This window comes from Nyctibius grandis, chromosome 1 (assembly GCF_013368605.1).
Source record: "Nyctibius grandis isolate bNycGra1 chromosome 1, bNycGra1.pri, whole genome shotgun sequence".
NCBI lineage: Eukaryota > Metazoa > Chordata > Aves > Nyctibiiformes > Nyctibiidae > Nyctibius > Nyctibius grandis.
In genome coordinates, this window is record NC_090658.1 from 21,648,356 (window position 1) to 21,669,614 (window position 21,259).

The window sequence follows — 21,259 nt, forward strand, 5'->3', positions numbered from 1 at the left end:
GTTACTCTAGGGGCTAAGTATAATTTTGTGTCTTTTGTATTGGTATTGGTTTTCTTATTTTATTAAATCTGTTTCAATTTTAACCCACAAGTCTTCCTCCTTTTTCCCAATTCCCTTTCTTGGTTGGGGAGGGGAGATTGGGTGATAGAACAACTGGTTATTGTTTAGCCCTGGGTGTGGGCTAAATGGAGACACCTAGTAAAGTAGGTCCATTAAAAAAAAATTGTAAAGGCCTGCAGACATGGCAATTTCTATTTATTTGGGGCTGAGAAAATATCCTGTTTTTTTTCTCACACATGCTTTTTTTTTTCTCCTTGCCCTAGGGGGAGATTTTTGAGGCTGTGGATCAGCTGTCAACACCATACTGATGTCACTCCACAGCAAATCTCACTTGTCATAATCACTGCTGCCACTAAGATGCCTCAGTGTCCAGAGAAGGAATAGAAATTGGTTGACATTAAACCCAGACAAAAGCTTTCTATTTGCATTAGCAATTGTGATTGAAAGAAACCCTGTCCTCACTACCTGTTGAAGGTGTTCCCTGTTCATCAGTGTAACGTAGGCATTGAGGGCTGTGTATGTTCATCACTAGGCCTGGATGACAAAATTGTATCAGCATCTCGGAGCACCCTCCTTCAGACCCAGGTGGCTGGGAAGCTGTCTTGCCTTCCCTGCCAAGTTCACAGTCATTGTCATCAACGCAGCTCTCACATGCCAGTTACTGCCACTGGCCGCGTAACGAGCTGGCCCTGAGAAGGCAACACAGGACTTGGCGGCTGTTCTTCCTGGCTTTGTTAAGACGCGGCGCTCACGGCCGACCCCGGTGCTAGTACCTGGGCCGTGAGCTGAGCCAGCCCCAGGTGCCGCAGGAACAAGGCAGCCTGTATCCCAGCGGCCCCATCCAGCTGCACGCTCAAGGGCCCGGGCAAAACCGGCCGCGTAAGCCGCTATTCCCCCCAGGAACCGCGGCGGGGAGGCAGCTCCCGCCGCCGCCTCTCCACTGGGCCACTCTTTTACGACCTCAAGCAGCCACGTCGCTGGCCGGCGGAGGAGGAGCACGATCCCGGCTCTGCCCCATCCCCGCCACTCCCCGGACCAAGGCGGACGGGACCCCGCGGGCACCGCCGCTTCCCCCACTATGGGCTCCCGGGGTCACGTGGCAGCTTCCCCCGGCACGCGGACAGGGGAGCGCGCGCATGCGCCTTGCGCAGGGCGTGAGGGAAGTCGGTGACCGCTTCCGGCTTGGGCGGCGGCGGCACCGGTACCGGCACCATGTCGTGCGCCCTGGTTCCCTTCGGCCGCTTTCAGGACCTGGAGGCGGCTCGCGACTTCCTGTGCCCTCACCGCCGCCAGGGCAGCGTCGCGGCCGGCAAGGAGAGCGGTGAGTCCGCCCCGCCGTGCGGGGGAGTGGGGGGCCCCGTTCGGCCCGGCCCGGCCCGGCCCGGCCCGGCGCGTGTGGGGAACGCGGTGCGGGGCTGTTCCCTGCAGCCCCCTCGGGGCTCTGTGCGGTCGGGAGGCTGGGCCCTCCCGCGGGAGCCGCCCGGCGGTGGGGGCCTGTCCCGCCGGGGCCGTGCGCCTCTGCCCGGTGGCCACAGCCGGGGCTGCCTGGTGGCGAGGCCGGGGATGCCGGCTGGGCTCCGGGCTCGCTCGTCCCCACTCTCCTCACCGTCCCTGTCCGCTCACGGGCGTGCAGGGGGTACCGCGGGTAGCTGGGTGCTCGGCATCGTTACGGTGATAAAGGGCTGTAAAAGGTGGATGTCCTGCTACAGGTGCCACGTCTTCACCTGCAAGTTCTGATTTTCCTGCTGTCCGGAAGTTTCAGGTGTTCAGCTCTTCTCAGATGTCGGTCCTTGTCCTGTAGTGTGTAGGTGAAGCTCTTCGGCCACAGACCCTGTGTGCTGCAAACTTCGAGATGAAAGTTTGTCATTTTCTCGCTAAGGGAGCGCAGTTATCTGAAGATGTTCTAGTAAAGTTAACAAACGCTGTGCATGCAGGGTTGTCTAATTATGCAAAATGCACTTAAAGTATACTAAAGATTTAGTTTGGCAGCTTAAATTAAGAGACAATAAATCTACAGCAACTACAGTCTGAAGTTGTGGACCAGATTTCTGTTGTGTGAGGTAATGCACAGAGCAAGCCGAGCTGTCTGGCACAGAAACTGTGTTCTCAAGAGAGAAGGACCAACAGATCCATGCCCAGGATAGACAGTACAGGGAATTGAAACACTGGCCTGTATGTTGTTAGTGCTCTTCTGTGTTAACTATATTTGGCTGGTGTTTTGACTTTCTGGCAACAGCATGGAAAGAAAGTGTTGGAAGAGGTTAATGAGGGCGCGTGTAAAGTTCTTTCACTGTAAACAGAGCTATGAGAGAAAGCGGCAAGGTGCTTATTTAAAAAGCTTAAAAGGTCTGGAGGGGAAATAAAAGAGGGGGAGATCATAGAATAGTTTGTGTTGGAAGGGACCTTTGAAGTCTGTCAGTCCAACCTCCCTGCCATGGGCAGGAACGTCTTTCACCAGATCAGGTTGCTCAAAGCCCTGTCCAGTGTGACCTTGAACACTTCCAGTGATGGGACATCCATAATTTCTGTGGGCAACTTGTACCAGTGTCTCACCACCTTCATCATTAAAAATTTCTTCCTTGTATCCAATCTAAATCTACCTTCTTTCAGTTTAAAACTGTTGGCCCTTGTCCTGTCACTACAGGTCCTGGTAAAAAGATGACACAATAGTGAAAAAGGTTTTTAAAGTACACTATTATGTTCAGCTAGTTAACTTTACCACTAAAACTTCTGTATACATTTTATTTTATTATTGCTTTCTTTTTGTGTTCAAGATTGAATTTGATTTACTTTATTGTTGAAATGCACTTGGAAGAAGGTGATTCTGGAAGAATGTTATACAGCCAGTCTTCATTACCCAAAACTTTTGGTAGAAAACAATAATGTGTTGCTACTTGTGCTTGTTTGACTCCAATAATACTCTGAAAAATGCATACAGATTCCATATGGCTTTTCTTTTGCTCTCATCCATATCTAAAGGAGGAATTCTGGAGCCATTAGAGTCCTGTTAGTGCCTCTTGAGAGCTGAAGATGATAAAAGGAAAAGATTGTAATGTGTTTGTGTTTCTAAAAGTATGTGTTGAAAGAAATTAAAATGTCTCTTGTATTTGGTGGTACATGTGAGAGAAGTTTGTGTAAAATAACTTTTGGATACTTTTGTTGGAGTGGATTTATTAAATGGCAGCTGTAAAGAGAGAAAACATTTGGTATGTTGTAAAACCACAAAAATGATAGAAGCAAAGAAGACACGTGTTCTAAAATGTGCTGTTCCTTCCATTTTAGTGAGTTGGCTGTATTCTGGATTATTTTTATATGTGCTTATTCAGTCATCAAGGCAGTGTTAGAATCGAGCATTTTTCAAAATACTGCTCATTTAGACTTTTTGAAATCTTTTGGATTTGTGCCTGTAATTTTTTGATACCACAGCTGTTTTCATGGTTCAGGATAAATGAGCCTGAACGCAAGCAAGTAAGAGTTCCCAAAGTGGCTTTTACGTAAGATTACAAACTAGTCATTTTGAAGCAGAAATCCTTAGTGCATTCATCTTTGACAGGGAGAAACACTGTTACAACTTGCAGAGGTGTCTTAGGTTAGAAATAAATAAATTGTGGAGGTATCCTAAGTTAGAAAAAATGGATTTGTCTGCATGGAGCAGGAGATTCTCTTCCTGTTACACTTGTTTCTCCAAACCTGCTTTGCTGCTACTTTATGGCCTAGCCAATGCAATAGTTAAGCTGCATATTGCATTTAATGGCACAAAGAGCCAGGGCAAATTTTTTTAATTAAGTAAGATATAAATAATTTTTTTTTTAAATCAAGGAATGCTTGAGTAAAAACTGTTCCATTGGCAGAATGTACTGTTTTAAAACAATAGTTTATTAAAGTTGAACATTTAAAAATTGAATTTTAGTCTGCTTTTATATTTTTACTCTTCAGGGAAAAACCCTTAATGAGTAGTTTGCTTTTACTGATAAGTTCAGCAAAGAAAATATGTTCATTTGCTATCAAATACAGCTTTTGTACTAAACTTAATATTTATGTAATTGCTTATACGTGAACAAACATAGCTTAGTAAACACACATCAAAATTATAAGTATTTTTTATTTTAAACTGGAGAATTGGCACCTTTTATTCACTATTTTTTCTTGTGTGTTTGTTTTTTTAAAAGTTACGCTGCATTTGTATGGAAACTCTTTCACTAGTGTTTAGACTTTATAGTTAAATGAAAAATGCTGGCTACCTTAGGAAAATGAATGTTCATATTAAATATTTTTATTAAACAAAGACTACTTCAGTTAACAAATTGATTACTTTTTTTTTTTTTTTTGAGTCATAACTTAATGTTTTAGGTGCTTCTCAGAATTTTCAAAAGCTCCTGTCAGATTTTGGATAACAAATGTTTTTGAAAAGGTGCCTCCAGGATCTTCGATGTGTGGGTTTTGGGGTTTTTGTTAGAAGCTGTAGGTCTTCTCTTTTTTTGGTTTCTTAGTTATAGATCAGAGAAGTTTTTTCTGCTGTTTTAGCTTTGGTCATTTTTCATTCTAACAAAAATATTTTCTGTGAGTCTGTTGGCCTCGCTACAGTCTAGGGTGGTTAACGTAAAAGCATTTTTGAAGATACATTTTAAATGAAAAGAATTTGCTTACTTCTGAAAATGCAAGCAGTATACGTTTCTAAATCACTATGTGATACGGTGACTTTAATAAAAGTTAGAAGTTAGATGCCTTTAGTATGAATAAAAAAGCTGTACCTTTTCACCTAGTTGTACTTGACATAGCGACATATTATAATAAATTAATCTAGGTTGTCAATTTCAAATTTAATTTGAAAAGGCTTATCAAAGCGCTACATATGTTGAAGTGTAGGTGTAGGTAACTGACTTGTAAAAAATCTTCATTTTTATTTGAAGGGAACGTGATTATTGTTTTTTTCCTTCCTTTGCACAGGTAAACATTTAAACACATTCAACAGTAGAAAAATATGACGGAAAGCATCCTATCAACTACAACTTAATCTTTTTCTGTAGCCCAACAGTTTGTGTAGTTTGTGCAAAGGATATACTTGTTTGGTAAGCTGGGGAGGAAAAAAAAAAAAAAAAGATGTAGTTCTCCGTTGAACCTCATATAAAGTCAGTTCTGCAGGTGCCTGTTTCCTCCCAGGTCAGGAAACACTGGAAGGAAGGGTTCATGTCGTTCTCCTTGCTCACATTTTGCAATCATATGTTTAGATTGCTAATAATGCAATGCTAAAATAGCTTAAGAAATGTTTATAGTCTCTTGAAGTGACCATTGATCTGTACTGATAAAAATATATAGCTCCTTTTTAATTGTACATGTTAGAATAAAAGGTGTTGGGGTGGATCTTGCCTCTCATGGCTTAAATAAATAATAGTGGATTTATAGAGTAAACTGGTTAAAGATGCTTCATATGGAATTCCCATTTCTTTATTCTGTAGGAAAAAAAAGGGTTGAATGCTTTTCCATATTTTAATGAACAGGACTAATAAAGCATGAGAATTTAAGATTCCTGGGAAAAGTTAATGCTAATAATGAGACACAGATGCTCTGTGGAGCCTGAGCCTAGTGGTATCTAAGTGGCTTTGCAAACTGGTGTTTCAAAAGTGCAAATACTGTGAATGGAAGTATTAGTATTACATTTAATTTGACAGCTTGCTGTGTTGAAGATGTTTTGGGATGCATGTTGGCTAGATCAGAAAACAGCTGTAACAGTTAACTCCATTATACAACTAGCTATAATAAAGCATACACAAGAATGAAAAGATCCATCTTATTTGTAAAATATGATAAAGCTTCACAGGCGTAACAAAATTTTAGCATTAAGAAAATAATGGATATTTAACTGAAAAGAGCAGAAAATTGAGCAATAAAGACGCAACTTTTTCTATAGTCTTCATAATTCGAGGAATTTAGCTACAATTTATTTAAAGTGATGTGTCTTTGTTCTTCCAGTAGACTCTGAGCTTGAACTGTGTGTTTTGAAACATTTGATAGGCTTGATGACAGCAATTCGGTGACATAGCCAGATAGGACTGCTGGTAGCTAAACTTTGGGGGTGTTAAGATGAAGTTAAAAAATCTGGTGTGCAGATCTTTTTAGTTCCCAAGTATGTTTATTTCCCATTACCTACATTAAATTAATAAGGAAAAAACCCAAAACCAAACTTGTCCTTGGGAGTTCCCGAGCAATGATACCTGCATCTGTGATAGTGAGCTGGCCACTTCAGAGTGGTGCGTGGCACAGCACAGAGCTTTGAGATGCTGCTGCTTATTCAAGGGAAAGAAAAAAATCAAATCCCTGATTTGGGGGGTTGCTCAGAGCTATGAGGTGTTGCTTTTCTCCTTCTTTTTACAGTAGGAATGATGGCTTAAGCCTGACAGAGAAACTCTTCTCCAAAATCTAGCCCTGTTACATTGACAGCATCCTGAAAAGTGCTTTTCAGCCCTGTTCCTCTAAACAACATCTTTGGAGTTGTGCTTGCACACTTTGCTTTATCTGGATCAACTAATTTGAGTCAGAAATACAGAAGGCCAGGCTTTTTATTTCAGAGTTGCAAACAAGGTTACAAGGAAAAAAATACATTTCAAAATCAAATTCTAGATTGCATTTAGCAGTAGGGCTGTTCTTAACTGTTTCTGTATCTCTCTGATTGAATTTGGTATATTCCTATTGAAGAGTCTTCTGACTTGCCTCTTTAATCACATTCTCCCTGTCCAAATTGCATTACATACATTTAAGATTCCTTTCTCTCAGTTGTCACGTAAAATATCATAAAAATGTGCATTCTACCTGAATTGTGTTACATCTGTAATTGTTAATACGTTCTGAGATACGGGGAAGACTAAATGACATGCTCTCAACACACATGACAGCGTGGTGTCAGAGTACTTTGTCCAAATTATCTTCACATCTGATCTTTTTGCTGCTTTAGCACCTCCTTTACTGGATAGATGATGGTAAAGCTGTGGATGTGGTCTATCTTGATTTCAGTAAAGCGTTTGACACGGTCTCCCACAGCATCCTCGCAGCTAAACTGAGGAAGTGTAGTCTGGATGATCGGGTAGTGAGGTGGATTGTGAACTGGCTGAAGGAAAGAAGCCAGAGAGTGGTGGTCAATGGGACAGAGTCCAGTTGGAGGCCTGTGTCTAGCGGAGTCCCTCAAGGGTCGGTACTGGGACCAGTACTATTCAATATATTCATTAATGACTTGGATGAGGGAATAGAGTGCACTGTCAGCAAGTTCGCTGATGACACAAAACTGGGAGGAGTGGCTGACACACCGGAAGGCTGCGCAGCCATTCAGAGAGACCTGGACAGGCTGGAGAGTTGGGCGGGGAGAAATGTAATGAAATATAACAAGGGCAAGTGTAGAGTCCTGCATCTGGGCAAGAACAACCCCATGTACCAGTACAAGTTGGGGACAGACCTGTTGGAGAGCAGCGTAGGGGAAAGGGACCTGCGGGTCCTAGTGGACAACAGGATGACCATGAGCCAGCAGTGTGCCCTTGTGGCCAAGAAGGCCAATGGCATCCTGGGGTGTATTAGAAGGGGTGTGGTCAGCAGGTCGAGAGAGGTTCTCCTCCCCCTCTACTCTGCCCTGGTGAGGCCGCATCTGGAGTATTGTGTCCAGTTCTGGGCCCCTCAGTTCAAGAAGGACAGGGAACTGCTAGAGAGAGTCCAGCGCAGAGCCACGAAGATGATTAAGGGAGTGGAACATCTCCCTTATGAGGAGAGGCTGAGGGAGCTGGGTCTCTTTAGCTTGGAGAAGAGGAGACTGAGGGGTGACCTCATTAATGTTTATCAATATGTAAAGGGCAAGTGTCATGAGGATGGAGCCAGGCTCTTCTCAGTGACATCCCTTGACAGGACAAGGGGCAATGGGTGCAAGCTGGAGCACAGGAGGTTCCACTTAAATATGAGGAAAAACTTCTTTACGGTGAGGGTGACCGAACACTGGCACAGGCTGCCCAGAGAGGTTGTGGAGTCTCCTTCTCTGGAGACATTCAAAACCCGCCTGGACGCGTTCCTGTGTGATATGATCTGGGGAATCCTGCCCCGGCAGGGGGATTGGACTAGATGATCTTTCGAGGTCCCTTCCAATCCCTAACATTCTGTGATTCTGTGATAGACTTCCTTCTTTCTTTCTATAGCTCAAGCTGTCATTTGAACCAGAAAGCAAGCTGAAATACTATGTTTTGTATGTAATCTGTTTCATTTGTTTCCTGTGCTATATAGCGTCACAAAGCTTCTTCCTCCCTGCCCTCTGTGGTACCTCGAACTTTGTTTTTAGAGTTAAGTTACAACTGTAAGCCATGGAAATTTGCAGCATTACGTTATATAATCTGTGTAGTACCTGGATGATTTTTAACTTGTCTTTTATTCTGTTGAAAGCAATTGTCACCATCTAAAGTAAGAGAAATTGCTTATGTGGTTCTTTTTCAGATTAGTGAGCTAACTTAGTTTGAGTGTCATCTTTCTCCCTCCCCCCACTTATGGATGTCTGAAGTGATAAGAGAAAACAAACGTAATACTAATCTCAAAAGGGGCTTCCTAGTAATGCTGACAAAACAACCTGATGTATTTGTCAGTCTCCATGGCGGAGGACCTTTGGAAATAAATGGCCTGTGATTACTGAATAGCAAGAAGATTCTAAACAATTGCTATAATTCCTTAGCCTGAAGAGAAAAGAAACTGCTTCTGTTGCTTCACTATGCAATCCAGTGGTATGAGAATTGCAGTAAATATACACAGAAAAACATCTGAACGTATTGCACTTAATAAGCAGTCATTTCTTGCACTATTACTTAATTTTAAAAATTCTTAAGGTATGTATCGGAAACCAGCTGGAAGATCATAAACCCAACAAACTACACACATTCAATTCAGTGTTGTGGTTTAACCCCAGTAGGCAACTAACACCACACAGCTGCTTGCTCACTTCCCCCTACAGTGGGATGGGGTAGAGAATTGGAAAGGTAAAAGTGAGATAAAGACAGTTTAATAGGTAAAGCAAAAGCTCTGCACGCAATCAAAGCAAAACAATGAATTCATTCACTGCTTCCCATGAGCAGGCAGGTGTTCAGCCATCTCCAGGAAAGCAGGGCTCCATCATGCATAACAGCTACTTGGGAGAACAAATGCGATAACTCTGGACTTCCCCCTGCCCCCCCACTCCCCGTGCCCTCCTCCTGTCCCCCAGCTTTTATTGCTGGGCATGACATCATATGGTGGTATGGGATAGCCCTTTGGTCAGTTGAGGTCAGCCATGCCTTGTCCACTCCCAACTACTTGCAGATCCCCGTCCTGCTTGCTGCAGGGCACTGTGAGAAACAGAAAAGGCCTTGATGCCAAGCACTGCTCAGCAATAGCTAAAACATCGATGTGTTTGTGTCATCACAAATCCAAAACACAGCACCATACCACCTACTGTGAAGAAAATTAACTCCATTCCCGCCAAAACCAAGACATTAAGGTATGAAACAAATTGATGCATGACTTGGTTTTATTTATCATTTTTCTATGTACAAAGAGTGTACATAATAGTTTTTGGGCTGATGCAGCTTGATACTCTATGGCCTATAATCTGAAACTTATCAAAGACTGATTATTGGCTTGTGTATGAGTTGAAATTTTTCTTACTTATTTTAAAAAAATCTATGAACGTAAACGTGCTTGTTTTAAATCTATATATAAATGTAGTTAGGGGCAGGTTGACCTTTGTGGCTTTGGGGGGTCCACTTTTCAACACATGCTCTCCCAGTTGGGCAAACATAGAGTTTTCTGGGCAAGCCCATGCCAAGCGTGTCCTCTGGTAACCTGCTGCATAGAGTTGGGACACAGATGTGAGGGCAGTAGGGAAAGGCTTCTGCTGCCTGCCCCAGGTCATGGTGCTGCTCTGGAAAGGAGGACACTGGCAGTCTTCTGCTCTCAGAGATATTCTGCGATGTGGGGAGGAAGTCCCAGACTGAGTAAAAACATCTTTCATATTGCATTTGACCTGTTAAATGCTGATTAGACTTCATTGGTCTAGATCTGTTGCTAAGGTTTCTCTTCTTTTCTTTTTTTTTTTTAAACAAAACATGCTTATCAGTAGAAATTATTCTTTTGGATCTTAAGTTTATGATAAATATGCTTGAAACGAATTTTCTTATACATTAACACCTATGCTGCAAATGTGCAGTATCTAAAGCAGCTCTGAAGTTTCAAATGTGCTGATAATGGAGCTTTAATGCTATGTGCTTCAAATTAAAGAGTGGAGTGGTTATTGTAGACCTAGTAGGTGAACTTTTATTTTTGCAATCTCTGCAGTAAAGCAAAATCTGACATATTGCTGCTGCTTTATGGAAGTAAGTAGAACTGTTTACCAGACATCTTCCAGCAGTAAGAGATGGAAATGAATAGCAATGTAGATTTGCACAGGAAAGCTTGATTTTTCCCAGTAGCGAACTGGAAAAAATGAATGTGTTGCACGTCAAGAACTGTTTAGGGCTTGTTTACGTATTGGTTACTAGAGAATGTCTTTCATTCCACAGTTGCTAGTTCTAATCTGTAATGTTACTAAAGGAAACGGTGGGGTATTTCTTCAAAATCGTCATTGTAGACAGATCCTGTGTCATCTCTCATCTGACCAACACTGTCAGGTGCTGGTGGATGGGAAAGTCTCTGCAAGCCGACAGCTTCTGTGAGATATTTTGTAATTCGTTGTCACAGGTGAATAACAGTGTGCTTTGGGTTAAAGTATGACCGGTGTATCCCTCTGTTGCTTCTCTGTCCGTTGTTTCAGATATTAGTTGTCTTATCATTTAATACCCTGCTACACTAGCTGTTGCATAGGTGAAGTGTCTGAATGAAATGGGTAAGGAAACAATTTTATTTTTAATTTAATTTTTTTTTTTGAAAAGAATATATAGAAAGAAGGAAAGAATGTGTGCAGGGGCTTGAGGAATACACGATTAGTGCGTGCAGGGTCAGTCTATACAATGTGGATGCTGGATATGAAGGAGCAAGCTTGTAAACCCTTGTAAGCTGGAGGAGATGCTGGCTTTGCAGAGCAGGTCACAGTTCTGAAAAATCTCTGCAGCTTCATCTCACCATTACCTCATTTTTCCATCTTTTTTTGGTTGATCTAGCTTCATCTGAGGAAGATGACAACAGCCATGAAAATGAAGTTATTCGCAAAGAGGCAGCAAGAATCCTCACAGTTAAAGTTTTATGTTGGGTGTTCAGTCTCAGAATTGAAGTGGCTGAGGTTTCTTGGAAAGGTTGGTCTGCTCTGTGCTGTAGGGGAAGGCATTGGCCTCGACTGTGTTTCTTGCATATGGTTATGTTTCTCTCTGGACTGTGGCACACTGACAGATTTCTTTCTTCCATTAGTTTTATAGGAAGAGGATTTTGTTGCCTTTTGAGATAATAAAATGCAAACAGAAATAGAATTTTGTTAGCTATCTTAAACTAAACATTGAAGTTAGTTACTGCTTTCTTCTTGCTGTTTATATTCAAAAGTGTTTGCCATAATTCTCCATTTTATATTTGTACTCTGGAAAATTTTCAACCTCAAATAGAAGATGAGACCATGACCCTTGGAAGCTTGTTGCTTATATAGTTATGCCTGAAATAACAGAGCAGTCAGATCTGTATTGATGAAGATGCAGTAAAACTGGCTGACTCGACCATTTTGTAGATGGTACAGACCTTTTAATTTTAACAAAGGTTATTCATGGAGTGGGCGTTTTGTCTTCTACAGTCTTGTGAAATACCTTCTCAACAGCATTGGTGGAAAGTTTCTTTCTTAAGCAAAAATATTTTTTTAAGTTTTTTGTCTTCATTAGCAATACAAAAGTTAAAAAAACTGCCTGAACAAACAATACAGATTTCCGTTTTCTTGTCCTGGATTCTGCCTTGCTTTGTTTGGTGGCAAAGGAACCAGACTTTTTAGACGAAATAAAATTGGAGTGTTTGTGATATAAACATTTTTATCCATACTGTTTGACCCTCCAAAATGGCAAAGTGTTACTTGTTTAAAACTAAATTTAAACTAATTTGAGACACGGCATTTAAACAACCTCTTAAAGTAAATGTAGCCATGACATCAGTTAATGAAAAACTTGAAAGAAATCCTTGGAAAAGTCTTGAAGTGTTATTGATGTTACTGCTTCAGATTTCATGCTAGTTCTGGGTGGAAGTCAGTGCTTGGCGTTTCTACTGAACTACAGGGAAGCTTATTGAGTTATTGAGGGTCCCAATGATGGTGGTGTTTGTACGTCTTCTACTGCTAAATGCCTGTGCGTAATTACCTTTTGCATAGGCTTTTACATTCACATCAAATTCTGTATTTTTAGATGAAAGAATTTCAGATGTTTTTTATATGACTAATATTAACTCTTATAAGACAACCGAGAAGTAGGCCTGTCTCTGTGAATCTCTGTTTTCTCAGGTGCTTGAAGTATTTTGTAAGCTTGTGGTTTCTCTGAGGTTTCTGAATGACATCATTGAAACTGAGCAGTGTCTCGTTGATTTTCCTCTGTGTTGTCTTGCAGAGAGGTGAATAGCAAAGGTCCCAATTTTTCCCACAGATATCACAGCTTCAGCTTCTGCTTTGGCTGCTTTGGGAGTGGTGGTGGTGGGATCTGCATTATCCTGGGTTCAGGTGTTATGTTGTCATTGATGAATTTCCATGTCCTGTTAAAATGAACTTATGTTGCTACTGGCTGATCCTGCAATTGACTTAAACCAATCCAAAATCCATCATTATGAAAAGGAAGATATTTGACTTAGGTACAGAAATACTATTTCTCATAAGATTGTGCATATGTGGTTCTTGTGGTGTGTTACAGGTCTTCTTATATCACTTAGTAAGATATATGGGGACAGGTACATAAAGTCCTGAAGGGTTGGAGAGAGCCTGCTGTCCTCTCCCTTTCCCTCTGTATCCGCCAGATATGTACAAGATGGGGCTTTTGTTGTCTTTGGAGTAGTAACAATTAGATAAATCAAGCTAAAGCTTAAATTTTGCAGTGAGGTCTTAGGTCTCTGTATCTGCGGGAGAAAGTTTTTGTCAAGTGGACATGTAGGGTTTCCCCGCCTTATGCCATCACTCTGCTTCAGCTTGCTGTATAAAACTAGAAATGTCTTGGCTCTCTTGAAATGGCTGTGGAGAAACTGAGAAAAGACAAATGTGATTGAATAATTTGTTCTAGTAAAGTGCAGAGAGGTCCTGTTGAAGGATCAATGATAGAATCATAGAAAGGTTTGGGTTGGAAGGGACCTTAAAGATCATCTAGTTCCAACCCCCCTGCCACAGGCAGGGACACCTTTCACTGGACCAGGTTGCTCAAAGCCCCATCCAACCTGTTCTTGAACACTGCCAGGGAGGGGGCAGCCACAACTTCTCTGGGCAAACCTGTTCCAGTGTCTCACCACCCTCACAGTAAATAATTTCTTCCTAATATCTAATCTAAATCTAACTGCTTTCAGTTTAAAACCATTCCCCCTCGTCCTATCACTACCTGCCCTTGTAAAAAGCCCCTCTCCCACTTTCCTGTAGGCCCCCTTCAGGTACTGGAAGGCTGCTATAAGGTCTCCCCGGAGCTTTCTCTTCTCCAGGCTGAACAGCCCCAACTCTCTCAGCCTGTCTTCATAGGAGAGGTGCTCCAGCCCTCTGATCATCTTTGTGGCCCTTCTCTGGACTCGCTCCAACAGCTCCATGTCCTTCTTATGTTGGGGCCCTCAGAGCTGGATGCAGTACTCCAGGTGGGGTCTCATGAGAGCAGAGTAAAGGGGCAGTATCACCTCCCTCAGCCTGCTGGCCACGCTGCTTTTGATGCAGCCCAGGATATGGTTGGCCTTCTGGGCTGCAAGCACGCACTGAGGCCTCACGTTGAGCTTCTCATCAACCATCACCCCCAAGTCCTTCTCCTCAGGGCAGCTCTCAATCCGTTCTCTGCCCAGCCTGTATTTGTGCTTGGGATTGCCCCAACCCACACGCAGGACCTTGCACTTGGCCTTGTTGAACCTCATGCAGTTCGTGCAGGCCCAGCTCTCAAGCCTGTCAAGGTCCCTCTGGATGATGTGTTGTACCAGGCACTGCAAGGTGTTACTTACCCTGAGTCCTGGATCCAGTCTGTCAGAATTAATTTGACACAGGTGTCATTACACCTGTTTCCAATTTGTACTTACGTTACATCTTCTGTTATTATTTTTCCATAGTGTCAAAAATGGAAGTAAATACAGAAATAAGACAGCCATTTCTACCACTTCATGGTTCTTTCTGTAGAACTCATTTAGTATCTGCCATAAACAAAGTTATAATGCATTGGCGGGGAAAGGAAAAGAGCCAGCAGCAATCCTTTTTGATTGTGTTTTTTGTTGCCTATGCTGTATTCATGTGACAAATCTTTTTTTTTGCTTAAAGCAGGCAAATCAACAAGCTGGGAAGATGGTGACTGGGGAGCCTGGGATGAAGCAGAATTACAAGAACCTGTAAGTTCATATATCTAAGTTTTAATTGCTAACTTGCCTGTTCTAAAAGACTTCTCCACTTGTTTGTGTGTGTGGTGGTTTTTTTTTTCCTATATAATAACCACCTGGGCAAGAAGGATCTTGACCAGTGTTTTAAATGTGGCTGCTTGTTTGTCCCTTGCTCCTGTAGTTGTTTCTAAATATAGCTTGGATGTTACCTATTGTGATAATTACTTGTATTCTTGTATTCTGTAGGTTTTTCTTCGCTAGAGTATACACACACCTTTCTGTGCTGCTGCAACTGGGGGTATCTTTGTTGTCCTTTAGCTAGTCAGAGACAGGAGGGCATGGCAGTGGAATTATAATAATCTACTATGAATTAATATAAATCAGAGACTCCTAAATCATGAATCACTGGCACTAGCATCTTTCTAATGATCATGTCGTACTCCTTTTATGTAGTGATGTGTGGATGGTGTTACAGGAGGGATCAAATTCTGTATGTGGGATGGGGCAGCACAGTTGCTCTTTAAAGGGGGAAAAACATCCCTCTGTCCGACTAGTTCAACTAAGAATAACACAGCTAGCCTATAATTGTTGGTAAGGCTGAGACTTCTAGCTGCCAGCTGACTTGCATGAAATGTTAGGGGAGCTGCCTGTGTAGAAATCCTCTGCACCTGAATGAATCATCTGAACAGAACTGCTTGATTGATTCCCTGTTAGAGAGAGATAAGGGGGTAGACTGAGGCATCCAGACCTCACCTTGCTAACAAACCTCTCTTATCTGCTGTCTTTTATCTCACTATGCAGGAAGTATGGCCAAGGATTTGGGCAGTATCCTTGTTATTGCTTACTTCAGCAGGGAGACAGATTTTTCAGCTGAGATGAGAAACAAATTGAAATGAGCATGGTGTCTCCCAGGGATGAATCACTGATGCTGATGTCAGAGAATAATAAGAGTGTAAAAACTTTTAAATAGGATGGGTATTCAGCTCTGCTATAATTGCCATGAAATGAGTGTGTTTCTCAGGCCACATCTTTGTAAGATATGCTGTAAAGTTTATAACTTCCTTAATGAGGAGAACAAATGCTTTGTTAGCTACTTATGTTTAATTTGATAGAACCAGCAGGTGTTGCTGAATTGAAATTGTTGTCTTTTTCACAGTTTAAAATGTCAGACTCTTCTGCCAAGTAGTTCACACCCTGCTTGCTAAAGACCTCCTCCTTCTCTGCTTACTTGTTTTCCTCCAAAGTTGCTAGTGGTTCCAGGTCAAACTCTTCAGAAAGAAAGAACAGTCATCCACAGCAAACAGGTTGTTCTGTGTAGAAGCATATGAGTACATGAGTCTATATGTCTGAACACACCAAAATGAATCCATCAAGTCTAGCACAGATTTGAGAATTATTTGTATATTATAACAATGAATTCCCTTTTTAAAACTTTTAACTGTTGGTTGATTTACATTATAGTTGGTGTAAAATGCATCTTTTCTTGGAATTACTCGTCACCTGGACGAGTATCTGTTTCATGGAACATAGCAACTTTTGAGAAGGCATTGAAAATTAAAAAAAAAAAAAAAAAAAATTAAAAAGAAGTTTTCTTCCATGAAGTGTCTTTTTATGAAACTAGCTATTTTGTAGGGATGGTGATGTTGAAATCCTGTCTTAAATGCTGATTTTAATCATTCTGTCTTTCACCTTTTAAAGTAGTTTCTTTTGACAAGTTCAATGCTTTTCCTGTTTTAACTCTCAGCTTGTTTTTGTCACTAACATGAGATGGCCATATTTTATGTCTTTAGATTTTAAGTTCTTTGTTTATGCATGCAGATAACTTCATTTAAATTCTCTGAAATATAATTTTAATTCCTTTTAATCCTTAAAGAAGCCTTTCATTTCTGTTTCTTTTTTCTCCGTTTGAAAATCATTACATTAAAAATTACTAACAGGATTTTCTTTGGGTTTTGGTTATGTGTTTTTATGTATGGTACATTTATCTTTGTCATGAGGAGTTGAAGTTGTCATGAGTATCCCAGTCAACTTCACCTCTTTATAAAGTTTTGAAAAATGTCAGTAATTAGGGAAAATGTGTTGCTATAGAACTTGGTATCCATCGACAGACAAAAACGACATGAAAATAGGATGACGACTTACACAAAGCAAGTGATAGTGTGGACAAAGATTGGTAGCTGAATATTCGTACTGTGCTAATGTAGTCTTTATGATGGATATAGAGGGTATTCTTGTGTGTACAAAGTGACTGTTTTTATGGTACAACCTTATGAAAGGAAATAAATGTAACAGCTGATTATGAGCGTGATATGTAAATTCTTCCTACAGGTTTTTTTCTTCGTGGAGTAGATGTGTGTATTTTCAAGTACATGCAACTTTATTACAAGAGAATAAGTTACACAGATCAGAAAATGATCACGCTGAAGTTGTTGAGCTTTGTGTTTGTGTATAGCTGCTTTGAGATACTGGAGGAGTAGTATTTTGGAGGGCTAGAAGGAGGTAGGATTGGATATGTGGCTATGGAAGTGGAGACTGTGGACAGGGGAAAGTGATTTTCTTGCTGTGATCAGGGTAAGAGAATGGAGCTAAGAAAGCAGGAGTAGCATCTCTGAGAGACCTTGTAGCAGTCTGCTCGAAACCTGCTTTCGGCCTTTGAACTGTGATTAGCAGGAGGTATCCGTGCTTGTTCTTCAGTCAAATATTTGGCTTGTTGCTCAGAGGAAAAAATGATGCAGTAGTTTTGCTTTTATACCTAATGATGGTATCTAACTTACCTATCATTAAACCCTTAAAATTTGGCACTTCTTAGTTTGAATTTGTTTCCTTGTAAAGCTCCTGGTGGAAAGGCACATGACGATACTCTGTTGCATGTTACCATGAGGCTTTAGTGTGAATACCAGCTTAGTTACTTTCTTCATAAGTGCATATATTTACTCAATGCTGATCAGGGTATAAGCTTGGATAAATTGTTCATTTTGAGTAAGGCTTATAATGAGAATAACTAAAGAGATTCTTTCCAGTCTCTAATCAATAATAATAGAACTTTAGGTCTCATTCTTTTAGTGTCTCTCTGGTGAAAGGAGAAGATTTTGAAGAGTAGAGTTAGTGATGAGTACTTATTTGTTTTCTGTTTTGTAAACACGCAGCTAGAATTAGTGCAAGGTTGATGCATGAAAAGCCACGAGAAATGTAAGATGGAGCTCTAGTGACTTGATAGGTAATAGACCATTTGGTCTGGTATTGGGGGCAAGCCAAAATGGTGTCATGAGTCTTGCAAGTGCTGCTGAGTTTAAAAATTGTTGCATACATTGATTAAAGCTTTATCCGTAGGAAGAAGAGGAATCTCCTTCCAAGAACCAGAGAAATTACTGGCTACAGGACTGTGTGTTGTCCTTGTCACCAACAAATGATCTGATGGTAATAGCTAATGAACAGAAAGCAGTCTTTTTAGTGCGTAAGTATACATTCTACTAAGTATATCTACTAGTACATTTAATAGTAATCAGGACAAGATTGTGTCATCATCGTCCTCCACCTGCCTACTCCCAAGTCATAACTTCAAGAATTTTGGAGTGTTTTATAGTACATATCATGCAATTTCTAGCTATTGCTTGGCAAGTAAGTTGGTTTGGCGTCTCAGCTATATTTTAATCTGAGAAAACTATTTTATCATGAATAATTAAATTTAATATATACTTATAACTGCCCAGTTGTTTGAGATGATCAGAGGTGTTGACATTAATTGTGCTCAGTAAGCAAAACAAAACTTTTGTATTAATTTTAGCTATTAAGAAATATTTGACCTTATTTTTCTTTTACCTTGAAAAAAATGAACTGAGCCAGTGTCACTTGGAGGAGGGTGTATTTGAGGTGGATTGTTTTTTAAGATTTCCACCTTTGATAGAAAATTCTTCTCCATCTTGAAGAATGGGTGGCTTTATATTTTACTCTAAAGCAGGGCTCTCAGAACTCTTCTAAAGGTACCCTTTGTAATATAGGAACACTGATCAGCCAGCTGCTGTTCACATATTTGCTGTTGCCTAGGGTGCTGGTGCTATTAACAGCTGCACTTGGTGGTACATGAGTGTGATGAAGGGAAACCTCCTGACATGGGGAATATTATACCATTTCAAAACAAAAGCAGGCTGTTGAAGCTCAGAGTTGCATAATTAGGCAGTTTGCATGGAGTTGTCATGCTGCGTGTGTCATTCCCTGCAAAGTTGTGCGTTCAAAAACTGATGTAGGTTAGTCACTAATTTTTCACAGAAAATGAAAATAATAGCAATATTCCTCAGAAAGTTCCTATTGGATCAAGAATAAGGAGATGATTTAGCTCACCTGCTGGAGAACTGTTTCTACTGAACTGCACGGTGGCAACTTACCACGCAATGTTGGTGTCCCTGTGTCTCAGGTTTTACGTGTCAGATAAATTGCACACTAATTTTTTTTTTTAGTTGTCCATTGGCACCTGGGAGATGATTCAACAATCAAATGTCATCTGTAATAGCACCCCGTGAATAATAAAGTGTAGTGTTTTCTAACCTTGGTTATGATGGAATGATAAAAAATTGTCAGATTTAATGTAGGATTCCCATGTCTTTCTTGGGGGTTAAAATTAAAATTTTCTATTTGTTTAAGCTCATCTTTAGTAATCATCCCAGAAGAAGTTTGCCCTTGCTTGGTACTTTTCTCCAAAGGATCCCTGTTTCATTAATTGAACCTTTTAAAATTTGAAGTAGGTATTACTGTTTAAATATTTTTAAATAAAACTAGGCATTTCAGAATTTCAGTGGTGTATTGTTCCGTGTAAATTTCTAAGAAAATGTGGGAGTTCTTTAGAGGTCACTGAAAAAATGGAGTGTTATTTGTATGGTTGTCAAGGTTTGTAATTGGCACTTCTAAGTGTGGTAGGATGTATAATACAGAAGAGAAGGATTAGAAATAGAACTACTTCTGTGAGATGCAAGACATTACAGTTTTATAGATGGTGTCTTTGTTCTTAATGGTAGCTAAATGGAAGCACAGTGACAAGGGGAAAGAGGAAATGCAATATGCTGTTGGCTGGAGCGGCTCTCTGAATGTTGAAGAAGGGTAGGTGTTGAAATGCAACTGATTAAAATGTCATTTTCACATTTAATAATTAGTAGCATATGCTTTTTATTTGTACTTTTTTTTTACTTTCATCCAAGTGCATTCATGGTCTTACACATTTTAGTGTTGAAAACAGAAATGGAGTAACCTGGGTAATGAGAAACATTGTATGCAAAGGTCACTCTTTATGCATAGTGTAATACCTTAGGACAAGTTCATACAAATTAACAGAGGTACTGTCTCTGCAAATCAGTGTATTTGCATGTAATTTAGACATTTTAATAATCTGGGTTATCATGCTTTTTATAAGTTCCTGTTGTAGAAGGAAAAAAAAAGTACTCTTTGAAAAATCTACTTTTATAGTAGAAGTGAAATTTTGTTAGAGGATGTTGCAACTGGAAATGTATGAAGTTGTTTTAGAAATACTTCTTTTCATTTCCAAAACCTCAAGCAAATATGAAGTCATGTCTCTGATCAAGAAATGGTTTTGGGCGGAATTTAGTGGAATTTGAAAATTTGCTTTGGTCATACATTTGGTATTTATACAATATTTCTGCTCGATCTGTCTTCAAATAACCAGACAGACGCTTTCTCGAATCTCCCATATGGAAGAGGATTTTGCAGTTTGTTATTAAGTTTGCAGCCTTGAGTTGCTGCCTGCCTTTGAACATGCTCCCTATTGGCTTCAACCTTCTGTTGTGCTGCAGGAGGTGTTGACTTAATCAACCTCTCTCCAATCTGTAAAAATCAAAATCCTTTTTTATAAACCTGCTGCTGCCACACTTTTGAACTGTTTTATGTGCCTCTCTTTAAGTTTATTTTTTTTTTCCCCCCATACTTCCACTGAAATTACTCTGTCATCTTTTATTAAAAAAAGGAAAAAAAATTCTGGTTTAGAGGTGTGTTTCTTACTACTGTTACAGCCCCAAGAGACACTATCATACGGAACAAGTAGCTTGCTTTAGATATGCACGGTTGTATTCGCTGCATCTTGATTTAAGGATTGCAAGTGTTTCCTGTAGGTGAAGGTTCTATTTCTGTGGAAGTGTAAATACAGCGATTACTGTCAGATTGTCGAAAGACTTGCCCTTTTTTTTCCTTTTTTTTTTCCCCAAAGTTGCCTTCAACTGATAATGTTCTATGGTGGCTATGCTTTGCTATTGGAAGATGAGATTTCACTGAGATATTTAACATTGCTTTGAAGTCATAATTGAATTGCAACTCATGTCAAACTTGCGTTTAGAAAGCTTCTTTTCTGTAATTGTCTAGCCTGATTATTTAATCACTCCTTGGGCAATGGAAGTGACCTGAAATGCAAATAATCAACAGTACTGCAGGCATTTATGCTTTAAGTGCTGGTTGGGATGTCGTCTTGAATTTATATGCTCTTTCATAAAACCTTTGTACTGCTTCTGTTTCCCCAGACAGTGTAAAACTTCCTGCTGTGGTAACAGTTAAATAACTTTTGATTTGAGATATCAAGGCCTGCTCATCTGCTTGCCTTCTGCATGCTTTGCCTGCCATGCATTGAGCATGCTCAGTTATTGCATTAACTGGGAAGACCGTGTTAGCTCTTTAAACGCTCTCAAATTATAAAGCAGTGAAATGCAATGGATATAAAATG

The 21,259-nt window shown here is 40.5% G+C and overlaps 1 protein-coding gene across 3 annotated transcripts in view; it reads left to right on the forward strand.

Moving 5' to 3' along the window:
- The first annotated feature begins 1,251 nt into the window (after positions 1–1,251).
- Positions 1,252–21,259, forward strand: part of RAB3GAP2 (RAB3 GTPase activating non-catalytic protein subunit 2) — a 53,502-nt gene continuing 33,494 nt past the window's right edge. For 2 of the 3 annotated variants that reach the window (XM_068408071.1, XM_068408087.1), the window contains exons 1-4: positions 1,252–1,381; positions 14,489–14,556; positions 17,875–17,998; positions 19,554–19,635. In XM_068408071.1, coding sequence (XP_068264172.1) covers positions 1,273–1,381; positions 14,489–14,556; positions 17,875–17,998; positions 19,554–19,635 — 383 coding nt within the window. In that variant the 5' untranslated portion in view covers positions 1,252–1,272. The remainder of the gene's footprint in view (positions 1,382–14,488; positions 14,557–17,874; positions 17,999–19,553; positions 19,636–21,259) is intronic. The other variant, XM_068408078.1, reaches the window with a different exon arrangement.